This window comes from Globicephala melas, chromosome 10 (genome assembly GCF_963455315.2).
Source record: "Globicephala melas chromosome 10, mGloMel1.2, whole genome shotgun sequence".
Lineage (NCBI taxonomy): Eukaryota > Metazoa > Chordata > Mammalia > Artiodactyla > Delphinidae > Globicephala > Globicephala melas.
The window spans coordinates 64,207,019-64,225,265 of record NC_083323.1 but is presented as its reverse complement, the minus strand read 5'-3'; the positions used below and the strand labels follow the sequence as shown (position 1 = coordinate 64,225,265).

Below are 18,247 nucleotides of genomic sequence, written 5' to 3'. Positions count from 1 at the left end.
ACCTATCACCATTGCCCACCTTGAACAAAGTCTGCCTTACCGTCTCCAACCAGTGTCATTCAATAATTTTTTCTTTACCATTTCTTACTCTAAAGACTCAGTGGGCTGACTGGGACCAGCAGTTGCACAGGTGCCTAGACAGCAGCAGTGGCATCAGCCTTCTTCACAGGAGAAGGAGGAGAGAGAAGTGGAGATGGCAGAGACCTCGAAGGTCGCCAGCCTCCCACCACGTTGCAGGGCATGCCCCCCATTCACCCAGTTCAGAATCTCTCCTCTCCCCAGCATCGTCTTTATAACTTCACCTGCTTAAAGTCTGCCCTCGCTTGCTTCCTTCTGCTGCAGGCGAAGCGCAACCAGGCAGTCCCTACAAAGAAACCCGCCCTTTAAAAAGTGTCCTCTAACTCCTTATGTGCATGCCTTGTGTGTGTGTGTGTGTCTAGGGCTGGGGAAGGGGACGCCCTAAAGCAGGATGAGGGCAGGTTCTTTGTCTGATGCACTTTTCACCCTCGGCGTCTCCACACAACCCCTATGCTCAGAGAATAGCTGAGAATGGCTTTGGCTGCCGGCTCTTTCCGCCTTCCTCTTCCTCTGGAAACTTGAGCCTTTCCCAGCATTTCTGGGGGACTCAATCATCTCCACTGCACCAGCCTCAAGCCCCGAGAAGCGCTGCTCCAACCCGAACCCCACCCCCCCAGCTCTCTGCCGCCCTCTCCCGGCGCCGTCAGCAGGGCCGCGAAGAGCGCACGCGCGCGCTCTCGCCGGCGTCCCCGGGCCAGCTTGCCATTCTGCGCGTGCGCATCGAGTGCGGGCAGTTCCGAAGACCCAAGAGGAAGGTAAACCTGCTGAAGCGGGCAGGTGGCTGGCGGTCCGGCTCGTGAAGGAGCTGCCGGGAGCTCGTGCCCTGCAGGTCTGGAGCCTTCGGCATTTGCTCCCTCCTGGGCGACTCCGGTGGGCTCGGAGCGCGCTTTTTGCCAAGGGGCGTGACCTGAGCCCGCCTCCTGGGTTTGGGAGTGGAGGGGGGTGGGGAATCTTTGAGGCCTGTTATTAATTTGGTGCCTGTTGATTGCTGGGGAGGTTTTCTCGAGGAGGGCACAGAGTTTGCAAATAGCGGACAGGAAGGGGTGAAGCTGGACCACGTGGGAGCTGGGGTGACCTGAGCCGTGGGGCTGTGAGGAGCGGGCGCCCCGTTTCTCCGGCTGTGTGTGTCAGGAGTCGGAGGGAGATTAGGGAGCACTGCTACAAAAAGAGCCTGCTAGAAATTGTGCAGGTGTTTGGGATCACATTCAGGACGGCAATTCGGTCATTTTTGTGTTCTCACTTTTCTCACAGAAAGATGCACGGCCACCAACACGCGCTCACTTGCCTCTTTGCATCCTAGGACATGACACAAGTGGCACATCCTGGCCATGGGGTCCCAGCAGTCCGCTTATGCTCACCCCCCTTCTTGCAAGCGGAAGAAGGCAGATGACAGGGAGGATTTGCTGGCTGAACGGGAGCAGGAAGAAGCCATTGCTCAGTTCCCATATGTGGAGTTCACAGGGCGAGATAGCATCACCTGTCTCACGTGCCAGGGGACAGGCTACATTCCAACAGGTGAGAGTCTTTGGTGATCATGGGAAGGATGATTCCCCGAGGAGAATTCCAGGATGCCCAGAGGGCTTCTCCGGTCTCCCAGCCAGAACTTTTCTCCTGGGCGGCAGTACCACGGTCATAGGCCATGCCCTGTGGAGCCAGCTGAGCTGCCTTGATAAACTTGCGCAGGTTCCACAACTTCTCTAGGTTTCCCAGTATTTGAAAGCCTTGCTTTTCTTCACTTGCACTCTTTTGTTCGTTGTTTCCTTGGTTTGGAACGTTTGGCTTGCTCTAGACTGTGGGGTTTGTTGACAGGCGCACTTCTTTATTGCTGTCGCTCATAAGGCCTGGCGTGGCTTTGTGGGGGAGGAGCAGACACCATCTTGGAAGCTTCTGTTCAAGGAAGCAGGTAGTGAATCATTAACGACCTAAGATCTGAAAAATAAGTCAAGGGGAGGGAGAAAAACACGCACAGGCGTGGAGCCTGGATTGGGTACAGAATCATCTATCACTAAGTTGGCTCTCAAGAAGTCTTAACAGGGTAGATGGAGGGTCACAGAGGTTTAGAGCTGGTAAGAACCTTAGAAACCATTTACTCCAAAGCTTTCATATTACAGATGAGGACACAGTGGCCTAGAGAGGTAATGACTTCCCCAAGGCTATGCCATAGCTGAAAGCCATGCAGCAGCTCAAGGCCATGCAGTAAAGCCAGAACGAGATCCTAGATTTCTCAACTTCCACGTCACTGCCGTGGGAGCACCGATAGATATTTTGTAATTTGTAGCACTCTCTACATACTGTTTCTTGTTCATTAGACCCCAAATATAAAACTGGTATCTTAGAAACGTCTAATTCCAGACAATATATTTGTGACAGGCTACTGTGTATGTGATAGAAAGTACTACAACACGTGGGGTTTATTTTACCGAAAGTGTTTGTTTCTTTTCTAGAGCAAGTAAATGAGTTGGTGGCTTTGATCCCACACAGTGATCAGAGATTGCGTCCTCAGAGAACGTGAGTCACCTGCGTCTCTCCTGTTAATGCCTACGGTGGTCCCTAGTCCCTTTTTCTGTGTATGAATGCCAGTTAACTTCTTGAAAACGTTATCTGTTCCTGTAAATTCCCCACTTGCTTTAATACTGTTTGCTCAAGCAAGATGTCTCTGCCCCCATCACAGTCTGGGGAAGGGAACTTGAAGCTAGAAATGTTTTGAGAACAGAGGGCCAAATGAAGGAACTTGAATCAGTAGGAATTGGAGAAGAGGGTGTCCTGGCAGGTGAAGAGATGTTTCTGTCCACACAGTTCCTCTCTTCAGCTTCTCTTCCCAGACGGCAGACAGCATTCAGATGGGTTTGTGAACCCGCTCCACGTACTCTTTCCTGGTTTGAGATTCCTTGCTCTTTTCACTTTCTTGTCCCTCCCCGCCTCATTCCTGCTTTTGCATTTAATCTTTACTGATTGGACCTTGATCTCTGACTGCCTGGGTTGGTCATGTGCTTTGTCGTTTGCAGGAAGCAGTATGTCCTCCTGTCTGTTCTGCTCTGTCTCCTGGCATCTGGTTTGGTGGTTTTCTTCCTGTTTCCACATTCGGTCCTCGTGGATGATGACGGCATCAAAGTGGTGAAAGTCACGTTTAATGAGCAGGACTCCCTTGTAATCCTCGCCATCACGGTAAGATTAGGGCCTCCCTTCCTGGGTGTGCACCTGTGAGTCTTGTAGCCAGGACACTTACACGTGTTTCCTCTCTTGCTCTGATGCAGGCCACCCTGAAAATCAGGAACTCCAACTTCTACTCTGTGGCGGTGACCAGCCTGTCCAGCCAGGTTCAGTACATGAACACCGTGGTTGGGTCATATGTGACAACTAACATCTCCCTCATTCCACCTCGGAGCGAGCATCTGGTATGCCATCCTTTTAGGATCCTGGCCCCGTGGGCCTGAGAAAAGAGTAGGCACTGTGGAATGCTATCACCTCATTACTTTCCTCTTCCTCTCCTCATTTCCACTTGTAGCAACTGGTTGATGAGGAAGACGTGATGAGCTCTGTAATTATGAAAAATTAAGGGAAAAAATCAGCTAGCATTTAAGTGTTACAGGAACAAAAGAATTTGTCGGAGAAAGCGATTTGCCAGCAATCGAGGAGAGGCCGTGTGGTCCATTGGCCTCTCAACAGAGAAGAGGTTGGAAGATCTGTTAGAGGCTCATCGTCTGGATCAGGGACAGTCTTGGGGAAATATTTTGTATGTGATAGAAGAATGCTCTCAGGTCCTTGTGTTGCAGATTGTAGTACTGTTCTTTGTCAAGCCTCCTTAGCCACAGACTGACTCTGGTGTCTTATTTTCAGGTGAATTTTACCGTGAAGGCTGAGATGGGAGGACCATTTTCCTATGTGTAGTAAGGACAGTGTTCTCTACATGTGTGCTTTTTACTGGATGAAAGGGATTCAGAGTTGAGCTCAATTGTTGGGGGCCGGTCCTGCCTTAAGTTCCAGCCTTGGACCTGTGGGTTCCCTAGTTTTGGGCATCTTGAAATTTATTTGGAGGATGTGGTATTTTTTTTTTTTTTTTTTTTTTTTGTGGTACGCGGGCCTCTCACTGCTGTGGCCTCTCCTGTTGCGGAGCACAAGCTCCGGACGTGCAGGCTCAGTGGCCATGGCTCACGGGCCAAGCCGCTCCGCGGCATGTGGGATCTTCCCAGACCGGGGCACGAACCCGTGTCCCCTGCATCGGCAGGCAGACTCTCAACCACTGTGCCACCAGTGAAGCCCAGGATGTGGTATTTGATATGTGACTGAAGTGCTCAAATTTCTTAAAGAGAACATTAGGGCACTAGAAACATGTCCAAGCTGCAGCATTTTGTGATGGGTATGAACAAACAAAAAGATGGTGATGTGGGAGGATGGAAGGACACTTGTGGGGACTCGGAACTAGTGAGCCAGGACAGCACTTAAGCCAGAAGGGCGGGTGTGGGGCAGGGGAGGTGCCCAAACGGGGCTGACTGCTCCTCAGTTTGACAGTGTAACTCAGCACTCCTGCTGAGTCGCCTTTTCTTAAAAAAACAAAAACAAAAACAACCTTTCTCCGTTTGCTGTTTTGCAGCTTCTTCTGCAGGTTACCCGATATCCTGGTGCACAGCACAGTGGTCTTCATGCGGTACGTTGCTCATTTCCCTGTGTCCAGGGCCTTTGTGTTTGAGCCTGGACCGTCAGGCCACGTGAGCTGGCCACCTTTGCTCAGGAGAGCCCGTGGGACCCACAGACCAAAGAGGGGATGCCCAGTACCTTACAGGCACAGACACGGCAGAGCCTTGCTGTCGTTTAGATACAGTGTCCAAATCCCTGTCACAAATCACCAGGGTCACAGTGAACGGTTAGTTGTAGAATTTTCTCCATGAAATGGGGTCGAGTTTTGTGATCCCTTTAGAATCCTGATGGAACTAGTAAAGGAAAGAAAAGCTTTCTCAAGGCATAAGCCCTGGGCATCTGGCCAGACTTACTCTGTAGCCACACAACTTACCACATTGTCATGGACCGGTAGCGTAATCTCTAGAACCGTGACTGTTAAATTCGCAAGTGACAAGGTTCTGCTGCAGACATTTGAAATAGCAGGGTTAGAGCAGGGTTTCTTAGCCTTGGCACTATTGACATTTTGGGCCAGACAGTTGTTTGTTGCGAGGGGCTGTTCTGTGCCTTGTAGGACGTTTTACAGCCTGGCCTCTACCCACTAGATGCCAGTAACACCACCTCCTCCCCCACTCAGTTGTAACAACCCCAAATGTTCAGACGTTGCCAGAAGTCCCCTGTGGGTTAAAATCGTCCCCGGTTCAGAACCACATATTTAGAGGGTCAGCTCAGGGCACAGTGTCTCTGGGGATGTGGAAAGATCCTCTGACCTCCTGGTTGTGTAACCATGAAGATACGTATCTAGGACCTGTGGATATTCCTGCCTGAGCTTGCAAGAAATTACTCGGGCGATGTTTCTTACTTATTTCGTCTCAGAAACAATTAATTCTCGTTGGTTTTCCTTTCCCTAGAACTTCAGTGAAGATTTCCTACATTGGCCACATGACCCAGAGCTCCCTGGAGACACACCACTATGTGGATTGTGGAGCAAATTCCACAGCTGTTTAGAAACTGCTCGTGGTCCTTCCATGGCAGCACCTGTCAGAAGAGACACAGCATCTGTTTCCAGGGCCTGAGCCCTGTACCTACCCCAGGGGGTAGAACCAGAGGAGAAATTGGTTCTCTCAGTCCCCAGCAGACGTTCCTCCTGCCACTAGGGAGGAAAACTCCTCTCTGTAGCGCCATTTACTTTTCTCAGAACCAGCAGGATCACCGCCTAGTGCCTAGCCTATGCCCAGCAAATAGTAGGCACTCAAAGAAGGTTTGAAGAGTTTAACTGAGATCTTTTCAACTGTTCTTGGGACATTATCAGTTACAATCATACCATGGTTCTAGGGTATCAGACGATAGAGTGATCCAGAAATAAGACGGTCGGTGCAGTTGCAGAACTGTTTTCGGGGCCTCATCACAGAAGAGGCAGCAGGGAGGGAGTATTTGGATACATTAAAGAAGAAAGCACAGACCATTCAATATGTGAAATTTATTCATCTGCCTCCAAATGCCTAGGAACTTTATTAAAGAAAAAAAAATAACTTTTTTTTTCCTGTAGAAAGTTAAAACTGTTTTTACCAAGAGTCTGTGGGGTCTGATTTACCCTTCGTCCATTGGCTGGAACATGGATTGGAGAATTTGGTAGAAAAGTAAACCCTGCTTTTGATTCATCTGTGTCTCCTCTGATTGTCTGGATGTCTCAGTAGGCACCTCTGGGGGACCGTAGAATAGTTGCTTGTGAAGTGTTATCAGCACACGATGGGAAGGGAAGAGAAGAAGCCCTGCTTGTACTGTCCCCGTGAGCTCCTATCGCAGTCCGTCTACCTCTGATGGTGACAGGTTGGCCTATCGCTGTTGTAGAACAGAGCACTTAATGCCCCCTGGAGGTTGGACGAGGTAGAGCAGTGATGCCTGAGGATTGAGAAGCTGCTTCCCTGAGGAGGAATAACTTGCTAATTAAGAGGACCTGGTTTGAAGTTGAAAGTTTCTTGAACTGTCTCCACCCTCTCCACCACCCAAAGCGCAGGCTCCAGCCCCACGGTGGCAGGGCATCTAGGGGGAAGCTTGAGTAGTCAGTTTCAGAACTCCGCTGAGGTGGGCTCCAGCTCCTTCTCCAGCACTCGTGCCTCGGGAAACCCTAACAGCAACAGGTGGTGGCACAGGGTCTATTTTCTTTTTTGTCCTCATTCACGTAGCTTGATTTTCAACATCAATGATCTTTGCACTCTGAATCTTCAGGCTAAGGCTAAATTTCATGGTGTTTGGTCGATGCTGACCATGCTTGAGTAACCCAAGAGCTGAGGGTTGAAAGCCGAGTTTCCCTGTTAACCTGGATCCTTTAACGGCCTGTAGTACACGATGGTGATGACGGTTCTGTGTGTAAATGATGGAACACGACTTGTATGGAAGCAGATGTGCACCATTTTTGAGGACATGCCCTGAACACATGAAGATGTACACATTGCTACATTTTTTTGTTTTCCAATTTTCCAAACATCCTCTAGCGTATTTTTCATGTGATTTTGACAAGGTTACTCCTATTGGTACTTCAGTTTTGAATAATTTTTTGTGACCATGTGCCTCAGTAGCATTTCTTGCTTCTCAACGTTATCTTTATTTTTTTATTTTAGAACTTTCAAGTTGATTACTCATTTTTTTTTAATTGGGGTATCGTTGTTTTACAGTGTTGTATTAGTTTCTGCTGTACAGCAAAGTGGAGTTCCCTGTGCTATACAGCAGGTTCTTATTATCTATTTTATACATATTAGTGTATGTATGTCAATCCCAATCTCCCAGTTCATACCCCCACCCCACCCCCCTGCTTTTCCCCCCTGGTATCCATACATTTGTTCTCTACATCTGTGTTTCTGTTTCTGCCTTGCAAACTGGTTCATCTGTACCATTTTTCTAGATTCCACATATATGCGTTAGTATATGGTATTTGTTTTTCTCTTTCTGACTTACTTCAGTCTCTATGACAGTCTCTAGGTCCATCCACATCTCTTCAAATGACCCAATTTTGTTCCTTTTTATGGCTGAGTAATATTCCATTGTATATATGTACCACATCTTTATCCATTCATCTGCCGATGGTAATTTAGGTTGCTTCCATGACTTGACTATTCTAAATAGTGCTGCAGTGAACTTAGGGTGCATGTGGCATGTGTCCTTTTGAATTATGGTTTTCTCTGGGTATATGCCCAGTACTGGGATTGCTGAGTTGTATGGTAGTTATATTTTTAGTTTTCTAAGGAACCTCCATACTGTTCTCCACAGTGGCTGTATCAATTTACCTTCCCACCAACAGTGCAAGAGGGTTCCCTTTTCTCCACACCCTCTCCAGCATTTATTGTTTGTAGATTTTCTGATGATGCCCATTCTAACCGGTGTGAGGTGACACCTCGTTGTAGTTTTGATGTGCGTTTCTCTAATAATTAGTGATGTTGAGCAGCTTTTCATGTGCCTTTTCTTTGGAGAAACGTCTATTTAGGTCTTCTGCCCATTTTTTGATTGGGTGGTTTTTTTGATATTGAGCTGCATGAGCTGTTTATATATTTTGGAGATTAATCCTTTGTTGATTTGTTTGAAAATATTTTCTCCCATTCTGAGGGTTGTCTTTTTGTTTATAGTTTCCTTTGCTGTGCAAAAGCTTTTAAGTTTCATTAGGTCCCATTTGTTTATTTTTGTTTTTATTTCCATTACTCTAGGAGGTGTGTCAAAAAAGATCTTGCTGTGATTTATGTCAAAGAGTGTTCTTCCTATGTTTTCCTCTAAGAGTTTTATAGTGTCTGGTCTTACATTTAGGTCTTTAATCCATTTTGAGTTTATTTTTGTGTATGCTGTTAGGGGGTGTTCTAATTTCATTCTTTTACATGTAGCTGTCCAATTTTTCCAGTACCACTTATTGAAGAGGCTGTCTTTTCTCCATTGTATATCCTTGCCTCCTTTGTCATACATTAGTTGACCATAGGTGTGTGGGTTTATCTCTGGGCTTTCTATTCTGTTCCATTGATCTATATTTCAGTTTTTGTGCCCATACCATACTGTCTTGATTACTGTAGCTTTGTAGTATAGTCTGAAGTCAGGGAGTCTGATTCCTCCAGCTCCGTTTTTTTTTCCTCAAGATTGCTTTGGCTATTCGGGGTCTTTTGTGTCTCCAGACATATTTTAAGATTTTTTTGTTCTAGTTCTGTAAAAGAAAAATGCCATTGGTAATTTGATAGGGATTGCATTGAATCTGTAGATTGCTTTGGGTACTATAGTCATTTTCACAATATTGATTCTTCCAATCCAAGAACATGGTATCTCTCTCCATCTATTTGTATCATCTTTAATTTCTTTCATCAGTGTCTTATAGTTTTCTGTATACAGGTCTTTTGTCTCCCTAGGTAGGTTTATTCCTAGGTATTTTATTCTTTTTGTTGCAGTGGTAAATGGGAGTGTTTCCTTAATTTCTCTCTCAGATTTTTCATCATTAGTATATAGGAATGCAAGAGATTTCTGTGCATTTTGTATCCTGCAACTTTAACCAATTCATTGATTAGCTCTAGTAGTTTTCTGGTGGCATCTTTAGGATTCTCTATGTATACTATCATGTCATCTGCAAACAGTGGCAGTTTTACTTCTTTTCCAATTTGTATTCCTTTTATTTCTTTTTCTTCTCTGATTGCTGTGGCTAGGGCTAGGACTTTGAAAACTACGTTGAATAATAGTTGCAAGAGTGGACATCCTTGTCTTGTTCCTGATCTTAGAAGAAATGCTTTCAGTTTTTCACCATTGAGAATGATGTTTGCTGTGGTTTGTCATATATGGCCTTTATTATGTTGAGGTAGGTTCCCTCTATGCCCACTTTCTGGAGAGTTCTTATCATAAATGGTGTTGAATTTAGTCAAAAGCTTTTTCTGCATCTATTGAGATGATCATATGGTTTTTATTCTTCAATTTGTTAATGTGGTGTATCACATTGATTTGTGTATATTGAAGAATCGTTGCATCCCTGGGATAAATCCCACTTGACCGTGGTGTATGATACTGTTAAAGTGTTGTTGGATTCTGTTTGCTAGTATTTTGTTGAGGATTTTTGCATTCATATTCATCAGTGATAGTGGTCTGTAATTTTCTTTTTTTTTGTAGTATCTTTGTCTGGTTTTGGTCAGGGTGATGGTGCCGCCATAGAAGGAGTTTGGGAGTGTTCCTTCCTCTGCAATTTTTTGGAAGAGTTTGAGAAGGATGGGTATTAGCTTTTCTCTAAATGTTTGATAGAATTCGCCTGTGAAGCCATCTGGTCCTGGACTTTTGTTTGTTGGGAGATTTTTTATCACACTTTCAATTTCATTACTTGTGATTGGTATGTTCATATTTTCTGTTTCTTCCTGGTTCAGTCTTGGAAGGTTATACCTTTCGAAGGATTTGTCCATTTCTTCTAGGTTGTCCATTTTATTGGCATAGAGTTGCTTGTAGTAGTTCCCTTATGATTCTTTGTGTTACTGCAGTGTCCGTTGTAACTTCCCCTTTTTCATTTCTAATTTTACTGATTTGAGTCCTCTCCCTCTTTTTCTTGATGAGTCTGGCTAATGGTTTCTCAATTTTTAAATTTAATTTTATTTACTTATTTTTTTGAATTTTATTTTATTTTTTATACAGCAGGTTCCTTTTAAATAAATTTATTTATTTATTTTTGTCTGCATTGGGTCTTCGTTGTTGCACATGGGCTTTCTCTAGTTGCAGTGAATGGGGGCTGCTCTTCATTGCAGTGTGCGGGCGTCTCACTGCGGTGGCTTCTCTTGTTGCGGAACATGGGCTCTAGGCACGTGGGCTTCAGTAGTTGTGGCACACAGGCTCAGTAGTTGTGGTGCACGGGCTTAGTTGCTCCGTGGCATGTGGGATCTTCCCAGACCAGGGCTCGAACCCGTGTCCCCTGCATTGGCAGGCGGATTCTTAACCACTGCGCCATCAGGGAAGTCCTATACATCAGGTTCTTATTAGTTATCTATTTTATACATATTAGTGTAGATATGTCGATCCCAGTCTACTCAAAGAACCAGCTTTTAGTTTTATTGATCTTTGCTAATGTTTTCTATGTTTCTGTTTCATTTATTTCTCCTCTGATCTTTATGATTTCTTTCTTTCTGCTAATTTTGGGTTATGTTTTTTGTTCTTCCTCTAATTCCTTTAGGTGTAAGGTTAGATTGTTTATTTGAGATTTTTCTTGTTTCTTGAGGTAGGATTGTGTTGCTATAAATTTCCCTCTTAGAACTGCTTTTGCTGCATCCCATAGGTTTTGGATCATTGTGTTTTCATTGTCATTTGTCTCTAGGTATCTTTTGATTTCCTCTTTGATTTCTTCAGTGATCTCTTGGTTATTTAGTAACGTATTGTGTAGCCTTTGTGTGTTTGTGTTTTTTACAAATTGATTGTAATTGATTTCTAATCTTAAAGCATTGTGGTCGGAAAAGACGCTTGATATGATTTCAATTTTCTTAAATTTACCAAGACTTGATTTGTGACCCAAGATGTGATCTATCCTGGAGAACGTTCCGTGCGCACTTGAGAAGAAAGTGTAATCTGCTTTTTTGGATGGAATGTCTTATAAATCTATCTGGTCTATTGTGTTGTTTAAAGCTTATGTTTCCTTATTAATTTTCTGTCCAGATGATCTGTCCATTGGTATAAGTGAGGTGTTAAAGTCCCCCACTATTATCGTGTTACTGTTGATTTCCTCTTTTATAGCTGTTAGCATTTGCCTTACATATTGAGGTGCTTCTATGTTGGGTGCATATATATTTATAATTGTTATATCTTCTTGGATTGATCCCTTGATCATTATGTAGTGTCCTTCCTTGTCTCTTGTAACATTCTTTATTTTAAAGTCTACTTTATCTGATATGAGTATAGTTATTCCAGCTTTCTTTTGATTTCCATTTGCATGGAATATTTCTTTCCATCCCCTCACTTTCAGTCTGAATGTATCCCTAGGTCTGAAGTGGGTCTCTTGTAGACAGCATATATGCGGGTCTTGTTTTTGTATCCATTCAGTGAGTCTGTCTTTTGGTTAGAGTGTTTAATCCATTCACATTTAAAGTACTTATTGATATGTATGTTCCTATTACCATTTTCTTAATTGTTTTGGGTTTGTTTTTGTAGGTGCTTTGCTTCTCTTGTGTTTCCCACTTAGAGAATTTCCTTTAGCATTTGTCATAGAGCTGGTTTGGTGGTGTTGTCTCTTAGCTTTTGCTTGTCTGTAAAGCTTTTGATTTCTCCATCGAATCTGAATGTGATCCTTGCTGGGTAGAGTATTCTTGGTTGTAGGTTCTTCCCTTTCATCACTTTAAATATATTGTGCCACTCCCTTCTGCCTTGCAGAGTTTCTGCTGAGAAATCAGCTTTTAACCTTATGGGAGTTCCCTTATATGTTATTTGTCGTTTTTCCCTTGTTGCTTTTAATAATTTTTCTTTGTCTTTAATTTTTGTCCATTTGATTACTATGCGTCTCGGCAAGTTTCTCCTTGGGTTTATCCTGTATGGGACTCTGTGCTTCCTGGACTTGGGTGGCTATTTCCTTTCCCATGTTAGGGAAATTTTCAACTATAATCTCTTCAAATATTTTCTCAGGTCCTTTCTTTCTCTCTCTCCTTCTGGGACCCCTATAATGTGAATGTTAGTGTGTTTAATGTTGTCCCTGAGATCTCTTAGGCTGTCTTCATTTCTTTTCATTCTTTTTTCTTTATTCTGTTCCGTGACAGTGATTTCCACCATTCTGTCTTCCAGGTCCCTTATCCGTTCTTCTGCCTCAATGATTCTGCTATTGATTTCTTCTAGTGTATTTTTCATTTCAGTTATTGTATTGTTCATCTCTGTTTGTTTGTTCTTTAATTCTTCTAGGTCTTTGTTAAACATTTCTTGCATCTTCTTGATCTTTGCCTCCATTCTTTTTCCAAGGTCCTGGATCATCTTCACTATCATTATTCTGAATTCTTTTTCTGGAAGGTTACCTATCTTCACTTCATTTAGTCGTTTTTCTGGGGTTTTATCTTGTTCCTTCATCTGGGATATAGTCCTCTGCCTTTTCATTTTGCTATCTTTCTGTGATTGTGGTTTTTGTTCTGCAGGCTGCAGGTTTGTAGTTCTTCTTGCTTCTGCTGTCTGCCGTCTGGTGGATGATGCTATCTAAGAGATTTGTGCAAGGTTTCTGATGGGAGCGACTGGTGGTGGGTAGAGCTGGGTGTCGCTCTGGTGGGCAGAGCTCAGTAAAACTTTAATCCACTTGTCTGCTGATGTGTGGGGCTGAGTTCTCTCCCTGTTGGTTGTTTGGCCTGAGGCGACCCAGCACTGGAGCCTACAGGCTCTTCGGTGGAGCTAATGGTGGACTCCAGGAGGGCTCACACCAGTGAGTACTTCCCAGAACTTCTGCCAGTGTCCTTGTCTCCGTGGTGAGCTACAGCCATCCCCCGCCTCGGCAGGAGACCCTCCAACACTAGCAGGTAGGTCTGGTTCAGTCTCCTCTGGGGTCACTGCTCCTTCCCCCCTGGGTCCTGGTGTGCACACTACTTTGTGTGTGCCCTCCTGGAGTGGAGTCTCTTTCCCCCAGTCCTGTCGAAGTCCTGCAGTCAAATCCTGCTGGCCTTCAAGGTCTGAGTCTCTGGGGGTTCCTCCTCCTGTTGCCGGACCCCCAGGTTGGGAAGGCTGACATTGGGCTCAGAACCTTCACTCCATTGGGTGGACTTCTGTGGTATAATTGTTCTCCAGTTTGTGAGTCGCCCACCCAGCAGTTATGGGATTTGGTTTTATCATGATTGCATCCCTCCTGCCATTTCACTGAGACTTCTCCTTTGTCTTTGGATATGGGGTATCTTTTTTGGTGAGTTCCAGTGTCTTCCTGTTGATGATTGTTCAGCAGTTAGTTGTGATTCTGGTGTTCTCACAAGAGGGAGTCAATGTTATCTTTAAATGCAGCTATGGTATTCAAATGAGAGCAGTTAACTTTTGTAAACATACAGCAGTAAGTCTTATCTAATAATGCTACAAACTCTCATACCTGTTTATATTCTCAGCATCCCATACTGCACTGCGGGATGCTCTGCGTAGTTGTATCATGCTCTCTGTTAATTCTTGGACAAATACATAGAATTTGCTCTCGGCAACACCAAAATAGAAAGGGGAAGTGGTTGGCTCTGGTGTCATTGCTATCACCATTGTATCTGTACTGGATTGAGGTTTGGAAGGAGTGTGTTTCTTTTTTAAATTTTATTAAAGTATAGTTGATTTACAATTTGTATTAATTCCTGCTGTGCAGCAGAGTGATTCAGTTATACATATATTGCGTGGGCCAAAAGGTTCATTTGGTTTTTTTCTGTAAGATGGCTCTAGTGGCACTTAGTTGTCTTTAACTTCATCTGAAACAATTTTGTTAGATTGTATGTGACAGCTGTCATGTCAGCATGCATTTAAAAAAAGACATCAAAATTGGTGAATTTTTGTGTAGCCATCTTAACACTGAAGATGGGGGGGAAACCCCAACATTTTAGGCATATTATGCTTTGTTATTTCAAGAAAGGTAAAAACGAAACTAAAACCCCAAAAAAAGATTTGTGCAGTGTATGGAGAAGGTGCTGTGACTGATTGAACACGTCTGAAGTGGTTTGTGAAGTTTCTTCTCGCTGGATGATGCTCCACGGTTGGGTAGATCAGTTGAAGTTGATACGGATCAAATTGAAACAATAATTGAGAACAATCAACTTTATACCATACGGGAGATAGCTGACATACTCAAAATATCCAAATCAAGCATTGAAAATCATTTGCACCAGCTTGGTTATGCCAGTCGCTTTGATGTTTGGGTTCCACATAAGTTAAGCAAAAGAAAAAAAACCTTGTTGACCATACTTCTGCGTGTGATTCTCTATTGAAACCTAATGAAAATGTTCCATTTTTAAAACAAATTGTGGCAGGCGATGAAGAGTGGATACTGTACAGCAATGTGGAACAGAAGAGATCATGGGGCAAGCGAAATGAACCACCACCAACCACACCAAAGGCCGGTCTTCATCCAAAGAAGGTGATGTTGTGTATATGGTGGGATTGGAAGGGAGTCCTCTATTATGAGCTCCTTCCAGAAAACCAAACAATTAATTCCAACAAGTACTGCTCCCAACCGGACCAACTGAAAATGGCATTCGACTAAAAGCATCCAGAATTAGTCAACAGAAAATGCATAATCTTCCATCAGGATAATTCAAGACTGCATGTTTCTTTGATGACCAGGCAAAAACTGTTACAGCTTCGCTGGGAAGTTCTGATTCATCCGCCATATTTACTAGACATTGCACCTTCAGATTTCCATTTATTTCAGTCTTTATAAAATTCTCTTAATGGAAAAAATTTCAATTCCCTGGAAGACTGTAAAAGGCACCTGGAACAGTTCTTTGCTTAAAAAGATAAAAAGTTTTGGGAAGATGGAATTACGAAGTTGCCTGAAAAATGGCAGAAGATAGTGGAACAAAAGGGTGAATACGTTGTTCAATAAAGTTCTTGGTGGAAATGAAAAATGTGTCTTTTATTTTTACTTAAAACACCAAAGGCACTTTTTAGCCCACCCAATATATATTCTTTTTCATATTCTTTTCCATTATGGTTTATTACAGGATGTTGAATATAGTTCCCTGTGCTATACAGTAGGACCTTGTTGTTTATCCATCCTGTATATAACAGTTTGCATCTGCTAACCCCAAACTCCTGATCCTTCCCTCCCCCACCTCCCCTCCCCCTTGGCAACCACAAGTCCGTTCTCTATTTCTGTGAGTCTTTTTTTCTGTTTTGTAGATATGTTCATTTGCATCATATTTTAGACTCCACATATAAATGATATCATATGGTATTTTTCTTTGTCTGACTTACTTAAACTCTAGGTCCATCCATGTTGCTGCAAATAGCATTAGTTTTTCTTTTTTATGGGTAATATTCCCATATATTCCATGTGAGATATACACACACACACACACACACACACACACATATCACATCTTCTTTATCCATTCATCTGTTGATGGACATTTAGGTTGTTTCCACACCTTGGCTATTGTAAATAGTGCTGCTTTGAACATAGGGGTGCATGTATCTTTTGGAATTATAGTTTTGTCTGGGTGTATGCCCAGGAGTGGGATTGCTGGATCATATGGCAACTCTATTTCTAGGTTTTTGAGAAACCTCCATACTGTTCTCCATAGTGGCTGCACCAATTTACATTCCCACCAACAGTGTAAGAGGGTTCCTTATTCTCCACACCCTCTCCGGGTTTATTATTTGCAGACTTTTTAAAGATGGCCATTCTGACCAGTGTGAGGTGGTACTTCATTGTAGTTCTGATTTGCGTTTCTCTAATAATTAGTGGTGATGATGAATATATTTTCATGTGTCTACTGGCCATCTATATGTCTTTTTTGGAGAAATGTATATTTAGGTCTTCTGCCTAATTTTCGATTGGGTTGTTTGTTTTTTTGTTGTTATTTAATTGTATGAGCTGTTTGTATATTTTGGAAATTAAGCCCTTGTCAGGTACATCATTTGCAAATATTTTCTCACAGTCCATAGGCTGTCTTTTCATTTTGTTTCTGGTTTCCTTTGCTGTGCAAAAGCTTATAGGTTTAATTAGGTCCCATTTGTTTATTTTTGCTTTTATTTCTAGTGCCTTGGGAGACTGATCTAAAAACATTGGTACAGTTTATGTCAGAGAATGTTTTGCCTGTGTTCTCTTCTGGAAGTTTTATGGTGTCATGTCTTATGTTTAAGTCTTTAAGTCATTTTGAGTTTATTTTTGTATGTGGTGTGAGGGTGTGTTCTAACTTCATTGATTTGCATATGGCTGTCCAACTTTCCCAACACCACTTGCTGAAGAGACTATCTTTTCACCATTGTATATTCTTGCCTTGTATATTCTTTGTTGAAGATTTACTGACCATAGGTATGTGGTTTATCTCTGGGCTCTCTATTCTGTTCCATTGATCCATATGTCTGTTTTTGTGCTAATACCACAGTTTTGATTACTGCAGCTTTGCAGTATTGTCTTAAATCCGGGAGGGTTAAGCCTCCTGCTTTGTTCTTTTTCCTCAGGATTGCTTTGGCGATTCTGGACCTTTTATGGTTCCCTATAAAATTTAGGATTATTTGTTCTTGTTTTGTGAAAAATGTCATGGGTCATTTGATAAGGGATCACATTAAATCTATAGATTGCTTTGGGTAGTGTGGCCATTTTAACAATATTAGTTTTTCCAGTCCAAGAGCATGGGATATCTTTCCATTTCTTTGAATCATCTTCAGTTTCCTTTATTAATGTTTTATAGTTTTCAGCATATAAGTCTTTCACCTCCTTGGTGAGGTTTATTCCTAAGTATTTTAATTTTTTTGATGTGATTTTAAGAGAGATTGTTTACATTCCCTTTCTGATATTTCACTGTTAGTGTAAAGAAATGCAACCAATTTCTGTATCTTAATCTTGTAGGCTGCTACCTTGCTGAATTCATTTATCAGTTCTAGTAGTTTTGGTGTGGAGTCTTTAGGGTTTTCTATATATAGTATCATGCCATCTGCATATAATGGCAGTTTTACCTCTTCCCGGCCAATCTGAGTACCTTTTATTTCTTGTCTGATTGCTGTGGCTACGACTTCCAATACTATGTTGAATGAAAGTGGTGAGAGTAGGCATTCTTGTCTTGTGCCGGATTTTAGCAGGAAGGCTTTCGGCTTTTCACCATTGAGTATTATATTGGCTGTGGGTTTGTCATAAATAACTTTTATTATGTTGAGATATGTTCCATCTATACCCACTTTCGTAAGGGTTGTTATCATGAATGGATGTTGAATTTTATTGGATGCTTTTTCTGCATCTCTTGAGATCATCATATGGTTTTTGTCTTTTCTTTTGTTGATGTAGTGTATCATATTCATTTGTGTATTTTGACCCTGTGATGATCCTTGTGACCCTGGGATGAATCTAACTTGGTCATGGTGTATGACCTTTTTTATGTGTTGTTGGATTTGGTTTGCTAATATTTTGCTGAGAATTTTTGCATCTATATTCATCAAAGATATTGGCCTGTAATTTTCATTTTTGGTAGTGTCTTTGGTATCAGGGTGATGGTGGCTTCATAGAATGTCTTTGGGAGTGTTCCTTTTTCTTCAATCTTTTGGAATAGTTTGAGAAGGATCAATATAAACTCTTCTTTGTATATTTGGTAGAATTCACCTGTGAGCCATATGGTCCTGGACTTTAGTTTGTAGGGAGTTTTTTAAATTACACATTCTAGGGGGCTTCCCTGGTGGCGCAGTGGTTGGGAGTCCGCCTGCCGATGCAGGGGACATGGGTTCGTGTCCCGGTCCGGGAAGATCCCACATGCCACGGAGCGGCTGGGCCCGTGAGCCATGGCCACTGAGCCTGCGCGTCCGGAGCCGGTGCTCTGCAACGGGAGAGGCCACAACAGTGAGAGGCCCGCGTACTGAAAAAAAAAAAAAATTACACATTCTATTTCACTTCTAGTGATCATTCTGTTCAAGTTATCTGTTTCTTCTTTTT

General features: G+C 42.9%; 1 protein-coding gene across 4 annotated transcripts; it reads left to right on the top strand.

Moving 5' to 3' along the window:
- The first annotated feature begins 775 nt into the window (after window positions 1-775).
- On the top strand, window positions 776-7,260 carry TMEM106C (transmembrane protein 106C). 4 transcript variants are annotated; one of them, XM_070046423.1, is made up of 8 exons: window positions 776-907; window positions 1,379-1,593; window positions 2,523-2,586; window positions 3,084-3,243; window positions 3,333-3,473; window positions 3,916-3,965; window positions 4,670-4,723; window positions 5,604-6,833. In XM_070046423.1, the coding sequence occupies exons 2-8, from the start codon at window positions 1,407-1,409 to the stop codon at window positions 5,698-5,700; spliced, it is 753 nt and encodes a 250-aa protein (XP_069902524.1). In that variant the 5' UTR covers window positions 776-907; window positions 1,379-1,406; the 3' UTR covers window positions 5,701-6,833. The 4 variants fall into 4 exon arrangements, with proteins under 4 accessions (XP_069902524.1, XP_030691132.1, XP_030691133.1 ...); XM_030835272.3 differs by lacking the exon at window positions 3,916-3,965 and having other exon boundaries at window positions 5,604-7,260; XM_030835273.3 differs by lacking the exon at window positions 3,916-3,965 and having other exon boundaries at window positions 796-907; window positions 1,330-1,593.
- The last annotated feature ends 10,987 nt before the right edge of the window (window positions 7,261-18,247 follow it).